General features: G+C 35.7%; 1 protein-coding gene across 1 annotated transcript; it reads left to right on the forward strand.

The window, feature by feature from the left end:
* The first annotated feature begins 12,734 nt into the window (after nt 1-12,734).
* LOC110925136 lies at nt 12,735-14,288 on the forward strand. Its single transcript, XM_022169108.2, has 2 exons — nt 12,735-13,335; nt 14,224-14,288. Exons 1-2 carry the CDS (start codon nt 12,735-12,737, stop codon nt 14,286-14,288), a joined length of 666 nt encoding a protein of 221 aa, XP_022024800.2.
* The last annotated feature ends 8,794 nt before the right edge of the window (nt 14,289-23,082 follow it).

The raw sequence follows: 23,082 nt of genomic DNA on the forward strand, positions 1-23,082 counted from the left end.
CTATTATTATTTCCTCGAAACTTGAAGGATGAAGAACCGCACGCCACCGGAAGACATGAGTGGCGACCACCGTGGCGGTTCACTCCGACTGGTCAGAATGCTGCCGGAAGAATTGAATGGCGACCACCATTGCAAACTCATTACGTTCTTGAGGGTAAGAACGTTTTCAAGGGTGCGGGAATGATATGTGCAAAAAACTGGTCAACCCCATGTTCACCATGCATTCTAGAATTAAACTATTTTGTTTGTTTATTTTCTTTTGTTATTCCTATTTATTTGTAGGGTAGTGGGTCCATGATCATGTTAGTTATTTCATTATCTTTCTTTGTAAGCCTTTATAAGATGGCATCGTGAGTTTATGAGAGGTTATCAATGAAGAAATGAATTAGTAAATCTGGTTTCCCTCTAATTTGCTTTCTGGCTTCTCTCTATGATTTCTTGGATCATTTGATTACCACTCGGTTCGTAACAACCTGACGGTTTTTGTGATGCTGAAGTCGCCACAGATGGAAGGTAGTTTTAGAGAGAGAGAGAGAGAGAGAGAGAGAGAGTTGAGAGAGAAATGGATTGAATTTTGAAAGTGAACCCAGATTTTGAATTTTTGATTAGTGAACTCAACTTATATATGTACATGTTTTGAATTTTGAATTTGAAGCCAAGATTTTGAATATGGGCAGTGGTTGAAGAGGTTTGAATTTACAACATAGGTTGAATTTTTTAGATGGGCAGTGGTTTGCCCTTTTGAATATGGGCCAGACCTTTGAAATTCGAATATAGGGAAGTGGTTTGAAATTATATGTATTTTAAAGTGATTTATATATTCCGATCTATGATGTAGTAATGACATAAGAAAAGCCTTGTTGGACAGCCTCTATGGCTGCCACCTCAGCTTTTCTTATGTCACTTGGTTTTCTCCTTTTATAGAAAGTATAGATAGATAGATAATAGATAATAGATAATAAATTTATTTGGTTGTTAATTAAAGAGTTATTTTATTTATTTATCTGATTTTTAGATAAATAAATATGAAATTAGAAATATTTATTTATTTAACAATTATTTCAGAAAAATGAAAATAAAGCCCATGTGATAAACGTGTTACAAATTTGCATAATCACAGTCATATGCTTACACCAACATCACATGCTTACACCAACATAACATATGTAAAATCATGTGTAAAACTTTACAGGAACATATCTTTACAAGAACGGTAATAGTTATGTGGCTAAAGTTTTTTCATTCATTTGTTTGGTATCTATAATAACATATACTACTAAATAGAAAGATTTCATTATTTGATAGGTTTTTATGAGTTTTCTCAGCTCAAGTGTGTTTTCAATTTATCTATACTCTATAAAAGAAGAAAACAAGGAAATTTAATATTAAATTAATTATGCATTTTTAAATAACTTACTTTATAATTAAAATTTACCATTTTGAGGTCCAAAGTTAGGATTTTCTTAAGTCACTTTTGCTACTTTAGTCCAAATTTGAAACCTTTTCGTATGGGTCCCTATAGTTTCATTTTTTTGCCATTTTGGTCCAAAAATGAAATCAGCTCATATTTCTCAAATTAAATAAATCCTGATATTTTGTCCTTTTCCTCGGTGGTAAAATGGTCATTATAATTTGATTATAACACATTATTAATTAAAATTATAGAATTAATTAACCCCTTTGACATGAAGCATAGACTTATCCCCCAAACTCAAACCCTAATTCATCCTCTTCTTCAAACCCCATTCTCCTGCAACCATCATCTGCTCCAAACCCCATTATCCTGCAAATGAAGATCGACAATAGTGGTATGCGCATGTGGAGCCCCAACCCAACTGAGAACAAAAGCAACATAATTCCACACAACAACAACAAATCTTCGAATCAAAACAAACAGAGACACAATCAGAATGATAGATCAAATGAGATGATTACCGATCATAGAGAGATTGTGATGAAACCGATCCAGAATAGGAGAAGCAGCAGTCCGGATCTAAGAACTCAACAAAGCCGGAGACCTCCAATCAATGTCATGGCCCCACAGTGAGCGAACGGAGAGGAAAGCGGCCGATGCGGCGGTGTGAGAGCGGAACTGCGACGCAACTGGAGACTGGCGACGGTGACGGTGATAGAGATGACGGTGGCGAAGGAGATTTAGCGAAGATGATGAGAGAGAGGGGACGAACAGTTGTACGAGATGAAATAGAGAGCTTGAAATCGGGAGGTTTGATTGTGTGAAAGGGGTGTAGTTTGCTAAACAAATTATTATTGAAATTACTGTAGGAGTTGGAAACAAGTTTGAGGTATGAAGAAAAATCCATAACTGCTTCCATTTGTTGTTCAGTGTAGGTGAAGGTATAGAGATAAAAGGGTTGTAAGACCCTTACAATAAATACTCATTAATTCATATAAGATAATGTACATTTATATACAAAAACGCCATTTTATAAAAACATCAGCGTAACGATGTATACATAAAGTTTAAAACATTCAACTATGTTTATAAAAGTTTTACACGAGTTCTTAGTAACAAAAGAAAGTACTATAGATGCAGAAGATTCATTTGTATGTGTGTTCGGTTCTTGAGCAAGCTTGATCATCATCCAAAAGTATTGCAGTTACTACCTATATCAAAACCATCATAAACATTAGTTATGAAGAGTTATAACATGTACAAACAAGTTCATAAGACCAAAACAAACAAATAACAAGTTTTTGCCATATATATGGTCCGTCGCGGGCCGCGACATTATCGAGAAAAACCTTCGCGGGGCGCGAAGACCTCTGGCGGGCTGCGACCGAATCAACTAAAACCCGTCGCGGGGCGCGACACCCTAATTTCGATAGAAAGTTCTTAAGCTGGAGCTGCATATTCCCAGCTTTGCAAATTTCTACCAATTTGGTCATAACTTTCTAAGTTTTTGTCTGTTTTACGATTTGTTTCTTCCTACGTGATCGTAATTCAATTCTCCATCATATGGAGTCAAAATCTGACATCTAAATTGACAAAATTCTTGATTCTAAGCTTTCGGTTTACATTTAATTTCAACTTATTTTGACCCATTCATGTTATAAACATCAAACTCATCTAATTACTTTCAGTTTCGAACTTACATCACAACTATGGATGTTTCCTATTACTCGAGGCTTTATCCATGAGATTTATGCTCCCACTATCCGTTATGTATTTTGTTTAATTGGCCCATTCAACTACAACTAGTCGAATATAATTAACACAATTACCATATGCGGAATTGTGCATTTCTTATCATACTTAACACCTGAGTTTTTGACTTTTAAACCGCGTTCCCGATTCTCGGATAACACGTATAATGAATTTCTACCCATAATCCGGGTATCACTTCGAAGTTATTAATTATGCAACCTTCCCAGTTTGCATTAAAACTTCAATTCGACCCATGCGGCCTTCTTAGCGACGTCCATCGCTTTTATACAACTAAAGTTTCGTTACTTTAGTTATTTTGACCCGTTTGGTTTTCTTAGCAAAATCTATTGCTTTATACTAACAAACCTTTGTTATCCTGGTCATTTTGACCTGTTTGAATATTATAGTGAAATCCATCACTTTCACATTTAAACTTATAGTGTCACACCCCGACCACGTAAAACATCAAATCGTGGCGGAAACGTCGGGGAGTATTGTAACAGAATTATTGTTTCAAAACCATGGCATTCAAAGTTATATTTTATTTATCAAACAAACGAGATACATTGTCTTAAAACAACTGAAACAAAGAGTACATAACATGTTTTAACTAGTCTAGCTTCATTTTATTGTCACTAAGGCCCAAGTCCACCCTAGCATGTCATGAACGTCCTATGCATTAGCTCCTAAAACAAATATGAAAATAGGTACGTCAACATAAAAATGCCTGTGAGATACATAGGTTTTGTGAAAATAGGATTCATAACTTAAGTTTAAGAAAATGTTTAATAAAATTTAGTCATGAACCTTGTAAATTGTTTTGTTTTGTAAATCATTTGAAAAGCGATAAAATCAGATGATATGTATAAGTAAAAGAATAATGTATGTTTAAAAGAATAACCAAGTAAAATAAGTTGTATAAAATTAACTGTTTCGTAAAACAATGTCTTGTGAAAAATATGTTATTTGTAAAAATGTATAACTCCAAATTGAATGATTTAAATAACGCTACGACATGTAATACGATACAAGCACTTATATATAGGAAGTACCAGCGGCGTATCCACCGTGCTTGTATCACATTACACACGTCTCGTTACCTAAATCACTTACCCAAACAAACCACCAATGTAAATTGCCCATGTCTAAACCATTTGTCAAATGTCTTTGTGAAAACCATGTCAAAATGTTTATGTCAAAATGTAGTCCATGAAATGTGTATATCAATATCAAAATGTCTATGTCAAATGTCAATCAAGTAATGTGTGAACAAAATGTCATGTATGGCAAGTGGAATATGTATCAACTAAACCATAGGTAAAAATGCACAAAACAATGTATTGAAGTAAAACGTGGTTTAAATCAACGTTATGTTTTGTGGAAATGCATGCTTTACTGATAGAAACATTTATGTGGTATTGTGAAAATGCATACATTCAAGCCTTGCGACTGTGGTGATAAACCTTTAAATAAATTAAAGGTCTATCTGTGTTATGTTTTATCGAATTCGGTCATTCCTTCCATCCAAACATACCTAGGATGTCAGGAATGGGAGTTGTCAATTCCTATGTACCATTACCTACTAAAGAGCGGCGTGATCAAAGTTAATGAATGTATATGGTCCCACTTAAACAAACCAAATGTCATACCCAAAATGTAAGCATGTAATGAAAATGTACTAAGCATGATGAACATACATAGCATGAAAAGGATAATGTAAAACAATGCACTAGGTATATGTCATGTAAAACGATGTACGAAGTATGCTACAAAGGACATACATAGCAAAAACATAATGAAATCATGTACAAATAGTGTACTAATGAACATAGCAAGTATATGATATGAAAACATGGAAAGCACGAAAGTAACAAGTAGGCACATGTGTTTCACCCCAAAATGTTTGAAAAACAGTAAAAGAGGGGTACTATGTACTCACATGATATTGCTCAATAGACTTTAGATATCCACCAAGCAAGCTAGAAGATCGCGGATTCAAACGGCACCTAATATAGGTATCTACATTAATAAACGGACCTATCGGAGGATCGGGTAGTACGAGGGTTCCTAAACCAAAGCCTACATACTAAAACGAAACCTATCCTAAGTGCTTTTGACCCGTTACGACCCGTTTAGGTAGCTTATGCCACTTTAAGGCGTCGTTCGCGTAAAACGCGTTCAGGATGCCTAACTAGTCCTATGACAAGTAAGATATGCCTTAACATGTTTAATATTGTTGCTAAATCAGTTTAGATATCAAAAATTTAGTTACATAGGCTTAAAATGAATTTTAGCGTGAAAAGGATATTTTGGTAATTTACCTAAGGCATAAGAACTACTTATCATACAACTATTTAAACGATGTGACCATAAGGTATAACCTCGGAAGGTTATTCCCTATATAACTATGGTCACCTAAAGTATTTGGTCGGATCCTAAAGATCGACCAAGTGGGTCGGGTTCGAAAGTATAAGCGATGGTTTAGATCGCTTACCTTTACGACCCTAGACAAGCACAATTCTAAAAATGACGAGCTAAACATGCTAGGACATGTTTAGTTAAGTTAGAAAACAGGTTTGGTATCAAAACAAACGGTTTTGATACCCTAGAGTAGTTTGGTTACAAAATACGCGAGAAAACGCATTTTGGCCGAAACTACGACTCATCACTGAGCCTAGATAACGTGGTAATCAGTAGATATAGTCACTAGGGACTATAACCACCGTGATTACGCTCACGTTATGAAGTTCAAACGAACTTCGCGTTGACCATAAACTGGTCAATGCAGAAAATCAAACACAGTTTGACTTTAACGCTAAAACGAACGAAAAGCACGAAAGAATACTTACTGAAGGTCCCCGCAAGATTGATTTCCAAGTATTTCTCAGGTATGAAGTGATAACCACTCCAACTTAGAGAAAATCTCAGAAATCAAGTGGGTTGGAAGTGAATTCATGGAGGGTATTTATAAATTTCGTAGAACCGTTAGGATCGTTTCTAGAAATCCGAGCTTCGATCTCAACCCTCCATGTGTGCCCATTGTTTTACAAACATAGAGGCATCCAAAACCAGCCCACAAGATGCAAGAGACCATGGGTAAAGGTGGGTAACAGCTGGAAATGGCTGGAAAGCACATTCTACTGATCTGGGGGTGCTTTACGGACCGTATGAGGTCCCTTACGGTCCGTAAGGACCCTGCAGACCAGCAAAGTTTTAGTTTTGGCAGTTTTGGTCCCTGTGCGCGTATGGTCGTGTTTTGGCACTTCTAACACCCGTCAAACCCATTTTTAAGCTTCACAAGGATGTTAAAGTATAGGGAACATGAAACATGCTCAAAAATATGTCGGATGTCGGTTCGTTTGGCCGTATGATTGCGTTGGTTAATTACGACGGAAGTCGTAACGGACGCAAAAACGGTCCAAATTGCGCGACGAATGGATTTTTGACAAGACAATCACTAAAACATAATATTTTAATGATTACATAAATTTTTGGATGTCCGGATGTATTCAGAACGTAAGTTATGCGCGAAAATGCAAACTTATGCACTTTTTGACGCTTTTAGTCCCTGAATGAGCATAAAGTTTATTTTAGCACACCGAACCCTTCAAAGCTTTTAGTCCCTGAATGAGCAAACTTATGCACTTTTTGACACTATTAGGGTGTGTTTAACTTATGATCATGTTCCGGAATGTTCGTTAATGTAACACCCCAAAAATAATTAATAGCTAAAACACCATATAATAAAAGCATGAAAGAAAATGATAGTTTTAACATTAGTCAACTAAAGTAAACTAGAGGGACTAATTCAGCAAAAGTGGGAAACTTGGTTTTTAGTAAAATAAATAAAAGATCAAGAAAAATCACACACACACACATACGTGCGTGGGTGTGTGCGACCAGAGGAAGAAAACAGGGACTAAAACCCTAGTTCTTGAGCTTGCCCATCAAATTCAACCTTTAAATCACATGATTCTGAGTTGCATGTTGCTGAATTAGAGTGCTTAACAATTTCTCTTCATAAGGTATGTTGGGAATTGATGCATACTTGTGTATTGAATTCTTGATGAAGTTTATGATGCATAATTGAGTAATAATCTGCTGAAATTATGTTAAAAATAGTATAATCTACATGATTTCAAGCAAGATTTTGATAAATATGAGTAGAACATTTGCTATGACTAGGCAATCGGTTGAATGCACAAGTAGAAACAATTGGGTTTTTGATGTATAATCGGAGCTTATGAAATCAGAAGGTAAATAATGATATCAAAACAAATTACAATCAGAAATTAGGTGTAAAAAGGAAATAGTAAACATTCTACTTGTTAATTAGGGGTTTTATGGTTACAAAACTTCAATGACAAGAATAATATGACTAATTGTGAAGTATGCACACAAGATGCTTGATAAAACGCCTAAAAGAAGTTGATAAACCCTAATTGTGGTGTTTGGCTAGGTTAACAAGCTTAAGCCGTGAGCCGAAAGGTTCTAATGATAATTGGCTTGTGTATTTTAGGCAACACGAGTGAGGCGTCGGGAAGTCAAGCCGGTGCGGACACTCGCTTGAAAGGGAAGCTTTAAGGTACGTGGCTAACGCTTCGATATTATCGTTAATTAGTCTTCCTTATTAATGTTTGATGACAGTATAGAATATTAGGTTGTAATAGTTTGGTTGCTTGAATGATGGACCTCATGATGGTAAACCAAACGGGTTATCAAGGGTGGGTACAAACCGGGTAACGGGAGTACCTTATCCGTAGACTATAAGCTCGGGTGCTGGGTAATTATGTATTAAACATGCAAACCGGAAATGGGAGCGTGGGTATTGAACATAAAGAATACCCAAGATGGGTTACTTGTTACGAAATAATGTTCCGTGATGTGCCTTGTTGTTTGAAAAATGTGCAAAATTGGAACATACGGGTCAAAACAGCAAAACAGGAAGATATGCAGAAGCTACCATAGTTACGGTAGCTACCGTAACTTACGGTAGAGGGGATGTTGTTACGGCAGTTCTCTACTGTCTTACGGCAGATCATTGTTGTCCAGTGGCTACCGTAACTTACGGTGCCCACCGTAAGTTACGGTGGAGCCCAGTCATTTTTGTTAAATTTATGTATATCATAGCAAAACGATTATGTTTTTATGCATAATTTCGATTATGAGTATTTTCTAATATAATCTAATACTAACATATGTCAAAATTTCCAGCTTTTAGGTATTGCAAGTACGTGGATTATGATCAAGTCGATGCTTCCGAACCGAACACATTTAAGAATCTAGTTCCGCAACTTTTGTTATCAATAGCTATGGTTAAGACTTATGTAAAAGATGGAATACTTATGTATCCTAATGTATTTGGAACAAATGTTAATCTCTTAAGTACTAAGTTAAGGTCAATATTAATGTTTTGGTTTAATGTTATAATTAATATTCTAACATGTCGGTAAGAATTTATAAAAAATAGTAGAGTGTTACAAGTTGGTAATCAGAGCTAAGGTTAAAGACAAAGGTGTTCGGTTCAAGGCTTGATCAACATCCGGTAAGAATTTATTTAAATCAAATTTAATTTAAAAAGATAAAAAGGAATAATGATTTATTGTGTATGGGAGGAGTATAGTAATATACTCGAACCCGGGAAGTACACTTAATATAAATGGTTAAGGCAAAGTTATATACTTGGCCGAATAGCGAGTATGAATTCTCATGTAAAGGCATGAGAGTGATTGAATAAGATTATTTATCGAATTATTTTAACATTTCAGTAAGAAGATGTCGGGAGGTGCTAGTGACAATGTCCTATCCCTCACTGCCGACGAGTGGAAAGAGAGGATTGCCGAGGAAGTCGGAAGGGCAATTGAAGTTAGCCTACCAATATTTATGGAAAGGATGCAAAACACCTTACTTTCGACTATGGAGGAAAAGATTGGTGAACTAAGAGAAGACCTTACCAATGATAGAGGCAAGGCTAAAGAAAAGAAAGGTTGTTCTTACAACAAGTTTATGGAGAGGTGGATACAATTGCTTGTCAAAGGTGGATAAGCGATATCGAGGGTGTTTTCGAATGAACGCATTGTGATGAAAGTGATTTTGTGGCTTATGGAACTGGCCAACTTAGAGGCCAAGCCAAGGATTGGTGGGACAACCTCAGGAATGAAAGGGGTGTCAAAGCAACAAGGGCAATGACTTGGGAGGATTTTAAAACACCATTCCTCAAACATCATAGCCCCAAGGCGGTAATCAATAAGATAAAAGAAGAATTCATGCAATTGAGGCAAAAGGGTGAAACCGTCGATAAAATTACGGGGATATTTTTGGATAAGCTCAAGTTTTGTGATGAGTTGGTTAAAACTGAAGAACAGAAAATATATTAGTATCATACCATGCTGAGGGCTGAATATAGGGAGTTTATGACTCCCTCACATTACCAAAGCCTTACCGATATAATCAATGCAGCGCGGGAACGCGAGATTGAACTAAAAAGGCAAGTTGAAAGAGGTGAGAGAAGGGCCTTGGATGAAAACCCGAGTCCCACAAAGAAGTCAAAGGTAGCTGAATCTTCGAAGAAAGGAAGTGCAAAAGGAGGTTCTCCGAGTTGCAAAATATGTGGGCGCGCTCATAAAGGTGAATGTTACTTTAAGAACAAGCCTTGCGGTGCATGTGGCAAGACGGGGCATGGGGTTTTATACTGCCCAGACAAAGTGACGGTGTGTTATAAGTGCTATCAACCGGGTCACAAAAAGTCAGAACGTCCGGAACTAACGGGAAAGAAAGAGACTGCTGACTCCAAAAATGAAACCCCAAAATCTAAGGCAAGGTCGTTCCAAATCACCACTGCTGAAGCAAAGATGGAACCGGATGTGGTTACAGGTATATTCACTGTAAATTCTGTCCTTGCACGTGTTTTGTTTGATACGGGTGCGAATAAGTCTTTTGTTTCTCATAGATTTATCCAAAACCCTTTGTTTACATTAACTAAATTGCCTATGCCAATGGTAGTAGAAGTAGGTAATAACAAAAGTTTCATTGTTTGTGATATATGTCGGGAATGCAAACTGGACATCGATGGCGAAGAATACTCCATTGATCTAATACCCATGTCCATGGGTGAATTTAAAGTAGTAGTCGGAATGGACTGGTTGTCTCGATACCACGCTAAGGTGATATGCTTACGTAAGGAGATACATTTAACGTCTCCAAGCGGGAAGCGTGTCATCATCTATGGGGAGAAGACTTGTAATCCCGTGATATGTTCTATGATAGAAGCTCACAAGTTTATACTACACGGGTGTAAGGCATATTTAACTTATGTACGCGATGTGGAAAAAGAGACACCAAGAATTGAAGACGTACCTGTGGTGTGTGAATACAAAGACGTCTTTCCCGAGGATCTTCCGGGAATGCCGCCAGAGCGCGAAATAGAGTTCGGTATGGAACTGACTCCGGGTGCTAAACCAGTTGCTAAGGCACCTTATAGATTGGAACCGTCGAAACTGCAAGAATTAATGTCCCAATTACAAGATTTACTCAAAAAGGGATTCATCCGGCCTAGCGTATCTCCTTGGGGAGCGCCAGTGCTATTTGTAAAGAAGAAGGACGGGAGCATGCGGATGTGTATTGATTACCTGGAGTTAAATAAACTCACGGTAAAGAATCGATACCCGCTCCCGAGAATCGACGACTTGTTCTATCAATTACAAGGCGCTAGCTGGTTTTCAAAAATCGATTTGAGATCGGGTTACCACCAATTAAGGGTAAAGGAAAACGATGTACCAAAAACGGCGTTCCGAACGCGATACGGACATTTCGAATTCCTCGTAATGTCTTTCGGATTAACGAATGCGCCCGCGGCTTTCATGGACCTCATGAACCGGGTTTGCAAGCCGATGCTCGATAGATCGGTGATTGTCTTTATAGACGACATCCTCGTTTATTCAAGAAACGAGGCGGATCACGTTAACCAATTACGAGAAGTGTTGGAGGTATTAAGGAGGGAAAGATTATATGCTAAATTCTCAAAATGCGCCTTCTGGTTACGAGAGGTGCAATTCTTAGGGCACGTCATAAGTGCCGAGGGAATATTGGTGGATCCGTCGAAGGTGGAAGCGGTGTCAAAATGGAACCCTCCAAAGAATCCATCCGAAATTAGAAGTTTCTTGGGGTTGGCAGGTTACTATCGGAGATTCATTCAGGATTTCTCCAAAATTGCAGCGCCATTGACCAAGTTGACCTGCAAGAACTAGAAGTTCGTCTGGGGAAGCGATCAAGAAAAGGCATTTTAGACATTAAAAGAAAAGTTAACCCGTGCACCGGTGTTGACTTTACCAGATGGTACGGAGGATATGGTAGTGTATTCGGATGCATCACACCTAGGTCTTGGGTGCGTGCTAATGCAAAGGGGAAGGGTGATCGCATATGCCTCTAGGCAACTGAAGCCGCATGAAACAAAGTACCCGACTCATGATCTTGAGTTGGCGGCCGTAGTTTTTGCCTTAAAAATCTGGAGGCATTACTTGTATGGTGTGAAAAGTACTATTTTCACTGACCATAAGAGTTTGAAGTACTTCTTCGATCAGAAGGAGTTAAATATGAGGCAGAGGCGTTGGTTAGAAGTGGTGAAGGACTATGACTGCGATATCCACTATCACCCCAGGAAGGCTAATGTGGTAGCGGATGCCCTTAGCCGAAAAGATGAATACGCCCCAATTCGAGTACGGTCTATGCAGCTGGTAGTAACCTCAGGCTTGCTTGAACGAATTCGAGGGGCCCAGATTGAAGAAGTAAGGGAAGAAAATTGGAGGAAAGAACGTATAAAAGGGATGATAAAAGATCTTGTGGAAGGGAGTAATGGGATAAAATACCGGAATGGTAGGATTTGGGTCCCAAACACATGTGGTGTTAAGGATCTTCTACTTGACGAGGCTCATAAGTCTCGCTATTCAATCCATCCTGGAGCAACCAAGATGTATAGAGATTTGAAACAAGATTATTGGTGGCCAGGGATGAAAAGAGATGTGGCTAATACGTGGATAAGTGCATGACTTGTCTGCAAGTCAAAGCGGAGCATCAAAAACCTTACGGCAAACTCCAACCACTAGATATTCCGATTTGGAAATGGGAACACGTTACCATGGACCTGCTGACGAAACTGCCGAGAACGGCTCGGGGATTTGACGCCATTTGGGTAGTTGTAGATAGACTAACCAAAAGCGCCCACTTTATCCCTATTCGGGAAACCTACACCTCTGAGAAGATGTCGGAAGTATACGTGAACGAGATCATAGCGCGTCACGGAGTGCCGGTAACTATCGTGTCCGATAGAGATACCCGGTTTACTTCGAATTTCTAGCGCGAATTTCAAGAACAAATGGGTACCAAGCTGTTGATTAGTACCGCATACCACCCGCAAACCGACGGGCAAAGTGAGCGAACAACACAGACGCTAGAAGATATGCTTCGAGCGTGTATAATAGATTTCGGTGGTAGTTGGGATGTGTATCTGCCATTAGTGGAATTTTCATACAACAACAGCTACCATTCAAGCATTGATGGAGCCCCATATGAAATGCTTTACGGGAGGAAATGTAGGACGCCGATATGCTGGGGAGAAGTAGGCCCTCGAGAGCTTGCTCATAAAGATGTGCTTCGGGTTACGAACGAGAAAATTGATAAGATCCGGGCCCATTTGAAGGCTGCTCAGGAACGGCAAAAATCATATGCAGATAAGAGGCGAAGACCAATCGAATTTCAAATTGGCGATAGGGTGATGCTCAAGGTATCCCCATGGAAAGGGATTATCCGGTTCAGAAAACGAGGAAAGTTGAGTCCACGATTTATAGGGCCTTTTAAAATCTTGGAGCAAGTGGGTAAGGTGGCTTACCGACTAGAATTACCGGAGGAGCTAAGAGGGATACACAACACGTTCCATGTTTCGCATCTGCGGAAGTGTTTAGCGGACGATACGGCCTATGTTTCCCTCAAAGATGTAGAGATTGATGATAAACTCAGTTATATAGCAAGGCCTATCGCAATCCTAGACCGTAAAGTCAAGAATTTAAGGAACAAAGAATTTGACCAAGTAAAGGTCAAATGGGAAGACCGGAAAGGATCAGATACCACTTGGGAGTCTGAAGAAGAAACGAGACGACTCTACCCTTCACTTTTCGGTACGTGTATACGTTAGAATTCTTATACGTAAAGGGGTTTCGGGGATGAAACCCTCTTTAAGGAGGGTGGACTTGTAACACCCCAAAAATAATTAATAGCTAAAACACCATATAATAAAAGCATGAAAGAAAATGATAGTTTTAACATTAGTCAACTAAAGTAAACTAGAGGGACTAATTCAGCAAAAGTGGGAAACTTGGTTTTTAGTAAAATAAATAAAAGATCAAGAAAAATCACACACACACATACGTGCTTGGGTGTGTACGACCAGAGGAAGAAAACAGGGACTAAAACCCTAGTTCTTGAGCTTGCCCATCAAATTCAGCCTTTAAATCACATGATTCTGAGTTGCATGTTGCTGAATTAGAGTGCCTAACAATTTCTCTTCATAAGGTATGTTGGGAATTGATGCATACTTGTGTATTGAATTCTTGATGAAGTTTATGATGCATAATTGAGTAATAATATGCTGAAATTATGTTAAAAATAGTATAATCTACATGATTTCAAGCAAGATTTTTATAAATATGAGTAGAACATTTGCTATGACTAGGTAATCGGTTGAATCCACAAGTAGAAACAATTGGGTTTTTGATGTATAATCGGAGCTCATGAAATAAGAAGGTAAATAATGATATCAAAACAAATTACAATCAGAAATTAGGTGTAAAAAGGACATAGTAAACATTCTACTTGTTACTTAGGGGTTTTATGGTTACAAAACTTCAATGACAAGAATAATATGACTAATTGTGAAGTATGCACACAAGATGCTTGATAAAACGCCTAAAAGAAGTTGATATACCCTAATTGTGGTGTTTGGCTAGGTTAACAAGCTTAAGTCATGAGCCGAAAGGTTCTAATGATAATTGGCTTGTGTATTTTAGGCAACACGAGTGAGGCGTCGGGAAGTCAAGTCGGTGCGGACACTCGCTTGAAAGGGAAGCTTTAAGGTACGTGGCTAACGCTTCGATGTTATCGTTAATTAGTCTTCATTATTAATGTTTGATGACAATATAGAATATGAGGTTGTAATTGTTTGGTTGCTTGAATGATGGACCCCATGATGGTAAACCAAACGGGTTATCAAGGGTGGGTACAAACCGGGTAACGGGAGTACCTTATCCGTAGACTATAAGCTCGGGTGCCGGGTAATTATGTATTAAACACGCAAACCGGAAATGGGAGCGTGGGTATTGAACATAAAGAATACCCAAGATGGGTTACTTGTTACAAAATAATGTTCCGTGATGTGCATTGTTGTTTGAAAAATGTGCAAAATTGGAACATACGGGTCAAAACAGCAAAACAGGAAGATATGCAGAAGCTACCGTAAGTTACGGTAGCTACCGTAACTTACGGTAGGGGGGATGTTGTTACGGCAGTTCTCTACTGTCTTACGGCAGATCATTGTTGTCCGGTGGCTACCGTAACTTACGGTGGGCTACGGTGCCCACCGTAAGTTACGGTGGAGCCCAGTCATTTTTGTTAAATTTATGTATATCATAGCAAAACGATTATGTTTTTATGCATAATTTCGATTATGAGTATTTTCTAATATAATCTAATACTAACATATGCCAAAATTTCCAGCTTTTAGGTATTGCAAGTACGCAGATTATGATCAAGTCGACGCTTCCGAACCGAACACATTTAAGAATCTAGTTCCGCAACTTTTGTTATCAATAGCTATGGTTAAGACTTATGTAAAAGATGGAATACTTATGTATCCTAATGTATTTTGAACAAATGTTAATCTCTTAAGTACTAAGTTAAGGTCAATATCAATGTTTTGGTTTAATGTTATAATTAATATTCTAACATGTCGGTAAGAATTTATAAAAAATAGTAGAGTGTTACAGTTACAGTTCAACTTGGCATACTTTCGCAGTTTGTTAATTTTAGTCCTTGTAAGCGAATAGACTTGATTTTGCCATACCAAAGCCTTCAAAACTTATTTCTATGTTATGTAAAGGTTATTTGAGGTATGTTAAGCATAAATTGATGTTCCAGAGTATTTGTCGCGTTTAACTGATTACGTTTACGCACCAGTTTGCGTATAATTTTCCAGAAAGCGATATAGAGTTTGAAATTGAACAAAAGTCAAAACATGAAAACATCAAACATAAACAAACAAACATTGGGATCAAATAACTTTATTTCATTGATAACTGAATTGTTCATAATGATTACAAGCACAAATGTCACATATAGCTAGACTCTTATTCTTCCATTCGGTTTATTCGCACGGAATCCACCGTTTATGAATCAACCGAACTTCATGACATATCATTTAGCATTCAATATTTATAAACACAATTACTAACGGAAATCTACAAAGCATGTAGCTGCATACCTTTAAAACTTTCCCTTTAAGCGGTTATCCGTTCCGTCTTGACCACTCGACGATTCGCCCAATTTTCCTATAGAGTTGAATTTGAATTTATCATTTAAAACTCATTTTACAATATTTTACACGCAATGCTTCTAACTAGTCAATTAAGCGGTCCTTTCATATTTTTCAATATTTCAAGATCACTTAGACATTTTTTCGAACATCTTATGGGCGAGATTATTTTACAAACACTATCAAGTTCATGATTGATTATTTAACCATGTTTAAACATCATTCACATATGTCTAGTATGCATAAACAACACATAGACTTGCATCATAACAATCAAGTAACACCAATTTATCACTATAATTCAAGTGTTCATGATTTCATTACAAAACCCATTAAGCACATATATGGTTAATCATTCAATCACTAGGTTATGACACATAATCACTAAATTCTTATCTAGGGTTTGTTCATAGACTTGTAATCATCTCAAGTTTGCTATAACATCAAACATTCACTCTAGAATTACATCTATGAGTGTTCATCGCTAATCATATCATCACCAAATATCAAAATTAGACATACCTTGTGATCTCCTAACTTGGGTGATCACGATTTTAGCTTGGAATTGATTTCTAATCCTTTTCCTTCTTTGATTTTGAGAGATTTTGGTGAAGTTGCGGTTTTGAAGATGAGCTCTCTTGGCTCTGTGGTTTTATTCGACTAGAAACACACACAAATGAGCGTTTTTGTGTCTAATTGTTATTTTATTAAATCAGTTTCAAGTTTGCCCCTTTTAGTCCCTCTACTTTTAAGATTTGTAAAATGGGTTAGAATCCCTTGATTCTTCATCATTCCATAACATATAATATACTAGGTTAAATATTCCTAGTTTTATTTTTGCAAAGTTATTAACAATACTACTAATTATACATATATACAAATATATATAATTTAATATTTTTGGGGTGTTACAAGGGTGATTGGAGGTCTCCCTGCAAGTGAAGATCGACAATGGTTTAGAGAAGATGATGGATTAGGGTTTGAGGTAAGATGATGTCTGAGCTTTTTTATGGTCAAAAGGGGATTATTTAATTTTATAATTTTAATTGATAATGTATTATAATAAAATTATAATGACATTTTTTCCATGAGGAAAAGGATAAAATACCATGATTTAATTTGAGAAATATGAGCTAATTTCATTTTTAGACCAAAATAGCAAAAAAATAAAATAAATAAATAAATAAAACCACAGGGACCAAGATGCAAAAGGTTTCAAATTTGGACTAAAGTGGAAAAAGTGACCAAACCTCCAGGACCAAAATGTCAGTTTACTCTTTTTTTAAAGTTTCAAACATGTTTATCTTGCTTTATCTTTGGAACATCTTCAAGTTGCCATTAAATCCCTATGTTGGATAGGTTTAGATTTGTAACATCTGTCGAAATCGGGTTTCCGAAACCCGACCCGGATTGTAAAATCGAACCCTCTTTGAACTATATAAAACTAAAATTTTAATAATTTTTGTAATTTAATTTTCGTCACGTAACACATTCGACTAAAAACCGGAATAAAAATGTTAATTCTATAAGCCATTTCAGTTAGCTCAGTTAGTTGTATAATAAGGAAGCATTAACGGGGTTAACTAAGTTAGTTAATAAAAGTTATAAGTGTTGGGTTGTATTGTAATTAATGGGAACTATAAATTGAAGCAACTCAATGAACTAAGTTAATTAGTTAGTTAAATTTATAACAGAAATACTCTAACTACGTTAGTGTTATAAGTTAATCAAGTTAAATAACTAAATAAGGAACCTTTTAACAAAGTTAAACCTTGTTAGCTGTTAACTACAAGGGGCCTTAGAGTCAATAGCCGAAACTTTAAAGTAATAATGCTTTAACTAGGTTAGTTATAAGTTAAACCAAGTTAATGATGTTTTGTGAAATAAGGGGACTGAACTGTCATTTATTGGAAGTGTTTTAAGTGAAAAGAAATAAATATAAAAAGCACAGGGACTGAACTGTCATTTATTTAAAAGTGTTTAATGAAAAGAAATAAATAGGAAAACAACGCCACAGCCGAGACTCAAACCTAAGACTAGGCGTTTAACAAACGCAACCTAACCCGCTGAGCTAGATAACTTATTGTAGAAGAATAACGAACTATCTTTTGTGGAGTTGAACTCGGGTATACCCCACTCAACAAACGCCCTGTCAACCATCTGAACTGCATGAAATTGGTTATTATCCTCAACGCGCTTATATTAACACATTAACTAGAACTTGGATTTTCTCTATTTCTTCATCGTAGAAGAAGCTGAAAGACATGTCTATAACTTTCCCCAAAACCCAAAACGTTTTATCCCTTAAGTGACCTAATAAACACATACTTTTATGATAATTAAGTTGTAATTATGTGCATTAACATAACCAAGGTACAATCGAATTTTTAATCACCCACAAACTTGATGAGAATAACCATCCTATTAGTCACCATTAAACTACATGAACTCACTTTTGGGATTTCTTTGGTTACATAAAACTGGGTGACCAAACTTTACCCTACGAATGCTCTTATGACTCCAAGTGAAACCCCACTGGAATCGTCCCATTTCATCCCCTACATCTCACAAATTCGATCGAAGAACATTCTAGGGCTCCAAACTTCAAGTGATGATATCTCCTTCAATTCTCCTCCTTTTTTAAGACCCTTAATTTATTTATCGAAAATTCATATAAGTTTCGCATTTAAATGTGTATGTACAAATACACATACATTTGAAAATACGAGTATCATTAAACATCCTGAAGTTAAAACATTTCAACATAATATCGTTGTTTAATCGTGTAATGATGAAACGTAATGCGGAAGCTTAAATTTGATTGTGTTCGGTTCTTTATTGAGCTACATCGTCTTCCGGTGCTTCAAGGTATACCTACATTTCATAAATCATGAAATATGTTAGTTATGAGAGGTTTATAACGTGTCTAAACGAGTCCGTAAGATAAAACAAGCAAAACAACAATTTTCGCCAGCTTTATAGCCTGTCGCGGGCCGCGACAGGATTTGTTGAAGCTATCGCGGGGCGCGAGGGCCTGTGGCGGGGCGCGACAGAAAAGTGTAATACCCGTTGCGGGGTGCGACGGCCCATTTTTCACAGAAAGTTTATTAGCTGGAGCTGCATATTCCCAGCATTGCCATTTTTCACTTAAATGGTCATAACTTCCTCAATTTTTATCCATTTTACTTCAAACTTGTTTCTAATTGACCGTAAAACCATGGCCTATATATTTAGCCCAAAATATTTAACCCGGATTCATAACTTTTATGAATTACGCAGTCATTACTCAATTTATGCGCATAATTCATTTTGACCCGTTAAGGGAATTTTAGCACTTAAGCTTAAACCTTACTCCTTCTTTCTTACCTCCTATTTCCACACTAAGACTTCTTTTATTTTCCACCACAACAATAATTGTGGTGGATTTCTTATGGTAAAAATCATATTTTCCAAATTTTACCCTTCTGTTTTGTAATTTACGAAAGAGACTCATTACGAGGCATTAGGCCAAAAAGGCTAACACCTTTCACTTTCACACTTATCCACATGATTTACTCAATCATAAAACTTATTTTCAAACTACCCTTAAGGGTCGTTTGCCTGGTTATTCATTCAAGGGCATTTTGGTCAACCTTAGCCCCTTCTTTTAGGACAAAGGATTTTCAATAACATGTTTGACCAATATCACACATTTTAGCTATAATCTTATTTAAAATCATTATGTTTCTAAGAACGCAATGACTACAATTTAAATTATTAGGTTTAGCTATTAAGGTAACCCAATGTTCATTCTTGACTTCGTTTAACTCTCATCGAACCTTAAGTTCTCAAGGAGAGTTTGACCCATTACACATACCTGGCTCGGGTCAAAGCATTGATCCATTTTAATACCTTGCCTTAATAAATTGCCATCTTATAGAAACACAATTTCCATACACTATTCACCCCTGTGAACATAAGACTCGACAAATAATCATTAGTCGTTATTATCAAATGGTGATAACATCACCATTTGACCCGTTTGGTCTAAAAGACCAAACATTTTATATTTATAACAAAATGGTATTTATTTACCATTTCACTCATTTGACCCATTACATATTTTCACCATAAGGTCATATTTCTTAAATCCTTTTCTTACGCATTTAACCCATCATGGCTTACGCCATAGTGTGTCAGTTAAACTTCAACTTTTAATCAACTACACGTGACTAAGTTACCGTTTTACCCTTGTTATTCATTATGGCTTTCACCATAAGGTAACCATTCAAAAACTCAGTATATGTTCATCATTTCATGACCGAATTACGTTATACCCCTTTTTACCATCAAAATATGATTTTTCATCATTTTGGCTTGTTCCGACCCATATCACTTCGCGTTGGAACATTATATTTCAAATATTAATTTATCGTATTCATAACCCATACAATACATAGATATTCTACAAGAAGGGTGTAAGCTTTACTTACCTTGTATCCAAATATGCTTTTTCTACATACTTGATCCGTTTGACCCGCTTCTTTCCCAAGCTTCCACCTAGCTTGCCAAGCGTCAAACTATCATTTATCATTCGCAAGATGGTTAGATTAGTCATCATTTATTACAACTATTCCATATTACGAAGTTTATATCAAAATTGTCACTCGATCTTATTATAGGTCAGTTTGACTTTTAAAAGTCAACTGCCTATTAACACATACTAACCCACAAATAAGTTCAGCAACTCATTTTTGTATTTCGTTAATTACTCGATAGGCACTATTCTTAGGCCACCATTATAACCACGTTCCCTAACTAAGTTCACGCAATTGATAACATCAGTTTAACATAATTTCAATCATTATATGCTATTCTATCAATCTCATACAAAAACTAGGAATTGTTTCATCTTCATGAAATAACCCATTGCTTCACATGTATGAAATTTAACCGTTTATCAAACTTAGCCAAAAGCTTAATGTATTCATATACACATTCATGATTTCAAACAATCCATGAACATACATATAACACCAATTTCATCACATCATACAAAACCCATTCTGTGGCAAGTACGAACATATACCCAAATTCATAGATTATTCAACCATCTTCTTATGAATATCATGTATGATGATTCTAAACATAATTATATCATCAATTTCATCATATTTTAAAAACCCACTTATCTATGTGTGGTAAATCATCTAAACACTGAAATCATAGCAAGACATGTATATTTTCACTTAGGGTTTTGTTCCTAAGCAAGTATATACCTCATCTCTTACATCAATTTCCGATATTCATACATGGATTGAAATCCATGCAAACTACCTACTTTCATAACATCACCAAATTAAGATTTTTGATATACCTTATGATCCCCTAGTTAGGGTGATCACTAATTCATGTTCATTCATGAATTTGAGCTCCAATTCGCCCTTCAATTTGATGATATTGGATGCACTAGGGTTACACCCTTTTTTCCACCTCCTAATGATCAACCTACTACACACATACTATGTGTATGTGTAGTGTTTTAATTCATGTATTTTAAAAACTAAAGTTTTCTCTTTGGCAAGTTTGGTCCCTCAAGTCTAGTTTTGACTAAATAAGGCTACAACTCTTTGTTTATCACTTATTTATGTATTACTAACTAAGTTAATTTGTTTCTAGTTATTTTGTTTACGGGTTAACTTTTACCATTACCGGTACTTTACATGTTCCTTTATTTTCACCGGGTTTAAATTACCAAACCCGTTTTTGGGGGGGTTACACCTTTTCAGGTGATTCCAAAGCCTGATATTATTTATTTCTCATCCTCTACAAAAGTCTTCTATCAATTTCAGTAATAGAAGGTTGAATTATTCGAATTTAATTATATTGGAAATTAGGGTTCTTCGTTCATACAATTTGAGGCTTGTAGGTTTAGACTTGCGTTTTGTTGAAATTGAAAGTAGAGTATTTTTATATATCATATTAGAATATTCTGTGGAAATTTTGGTGATTTTTAGATATCTTATGGATTTTTGATGATTATTCATGTTTTAATTAATTGCTAAATGAAATAAAAATACAAAGTAATCATAAGTAAATTCCTCAAATATTTTTTTACTGATTATTTCATATTATATGAACATTATAAATTTTTTAGGGAATTTTTCCATAACATTTGGGAATTTACAGATTTCATTTGGGTTATTGCATATATATATATATATATATATATATATATATATATATATATATATATATATATATGTATATATATATATATGTATATATATCGGGTGGGGTTTTAGAGTAAACGCTAGTGTATTTGCGAACTGAGTGAACAAATCTTGTCCATTGATTTACACACGTGGATGGCTAGGATTTCATCATCAAATCGTAAAATACACTAGTGTATTTTATCATCAAATCCTTGCCATTGATCTACACACATGTATGGCCAGGATTAGTTCGCTCAGTTCGCAAACTACACTAGTTTTCACTCTAGAACCTAATCCTATATATATATATATATATATATATATATATATATATATATATATATATATATATATATATATATATATATATATATATATACGGTTAATTACAACGTTAGTCCCTGTGGTTTATGGAATATAACAACCTTAGATATTGATAGTTTAAAGTAACAATATAAGGTTTTAACTTTTGATTTTGTAACATCCTAGGGTCTTAAGGCTAACGTGTGTTAAATACTAACTGAAAACTTAGGGTATCTTTGTCAATTAAGAACTAAGTACCCAATCTTGTTACTTTGGAGAAACCACAGGGACTAACCCCGCAACTAACTCTGATAGTATTTAAAACACAAATTTTATTTTTTTTCTCATTTTCTTTAACTAAGTTTTTTTACTATGTAACTAAAAAAATAAAAAAAAATGAGGACAAACCAAAGCATGCTAATTTATAAAATCCAAAATGGTCAATATGAGTTATAAAAAAAGTTCTTGAAACCATGGAATAAGTCACCTTTCATTCTAAGCCTTTTTACACATAATTCAATTTAGTAAAAAAATTAAACTTTATATCCATCAAGAACTAAATTCAACTTTATTAAAAAAGCTTAACATGGTTGGTCAATATGAAGTTTAATTTGAAGGTGGTTGTAATACCCAAAAGTTTGAAAACCCTAAATTAATAAATATCTTTTTAATTATGTTGGTTTTAAGAGGAGTTACACATTTTACAATCGATTAGATGATTATGGTTTCTAATCAAACATTTATTGATTAATTATTACCCAATAATGTTGTGTTTTTTATTTATTTCTATAACAAATAAAAATAATACTATCCGAATAAAAGTTTAATTACAAGTCTTGATT

This window comes from Helianthus annuus, chromosome 17 (assembly GCF_002127325.2).
Source record: "Helianthus annuus cultivar XRQ/B chromosome 17, HanXRQr2.0-SUNRISE, whole genome shotgun sequence".
Lineage (NCBI taxonomy): Eukaryota > Viridiplantae > Streptophyta > Magnoliopsida > Asterales > Asteraceae > Helianthus > Helianthus annuus.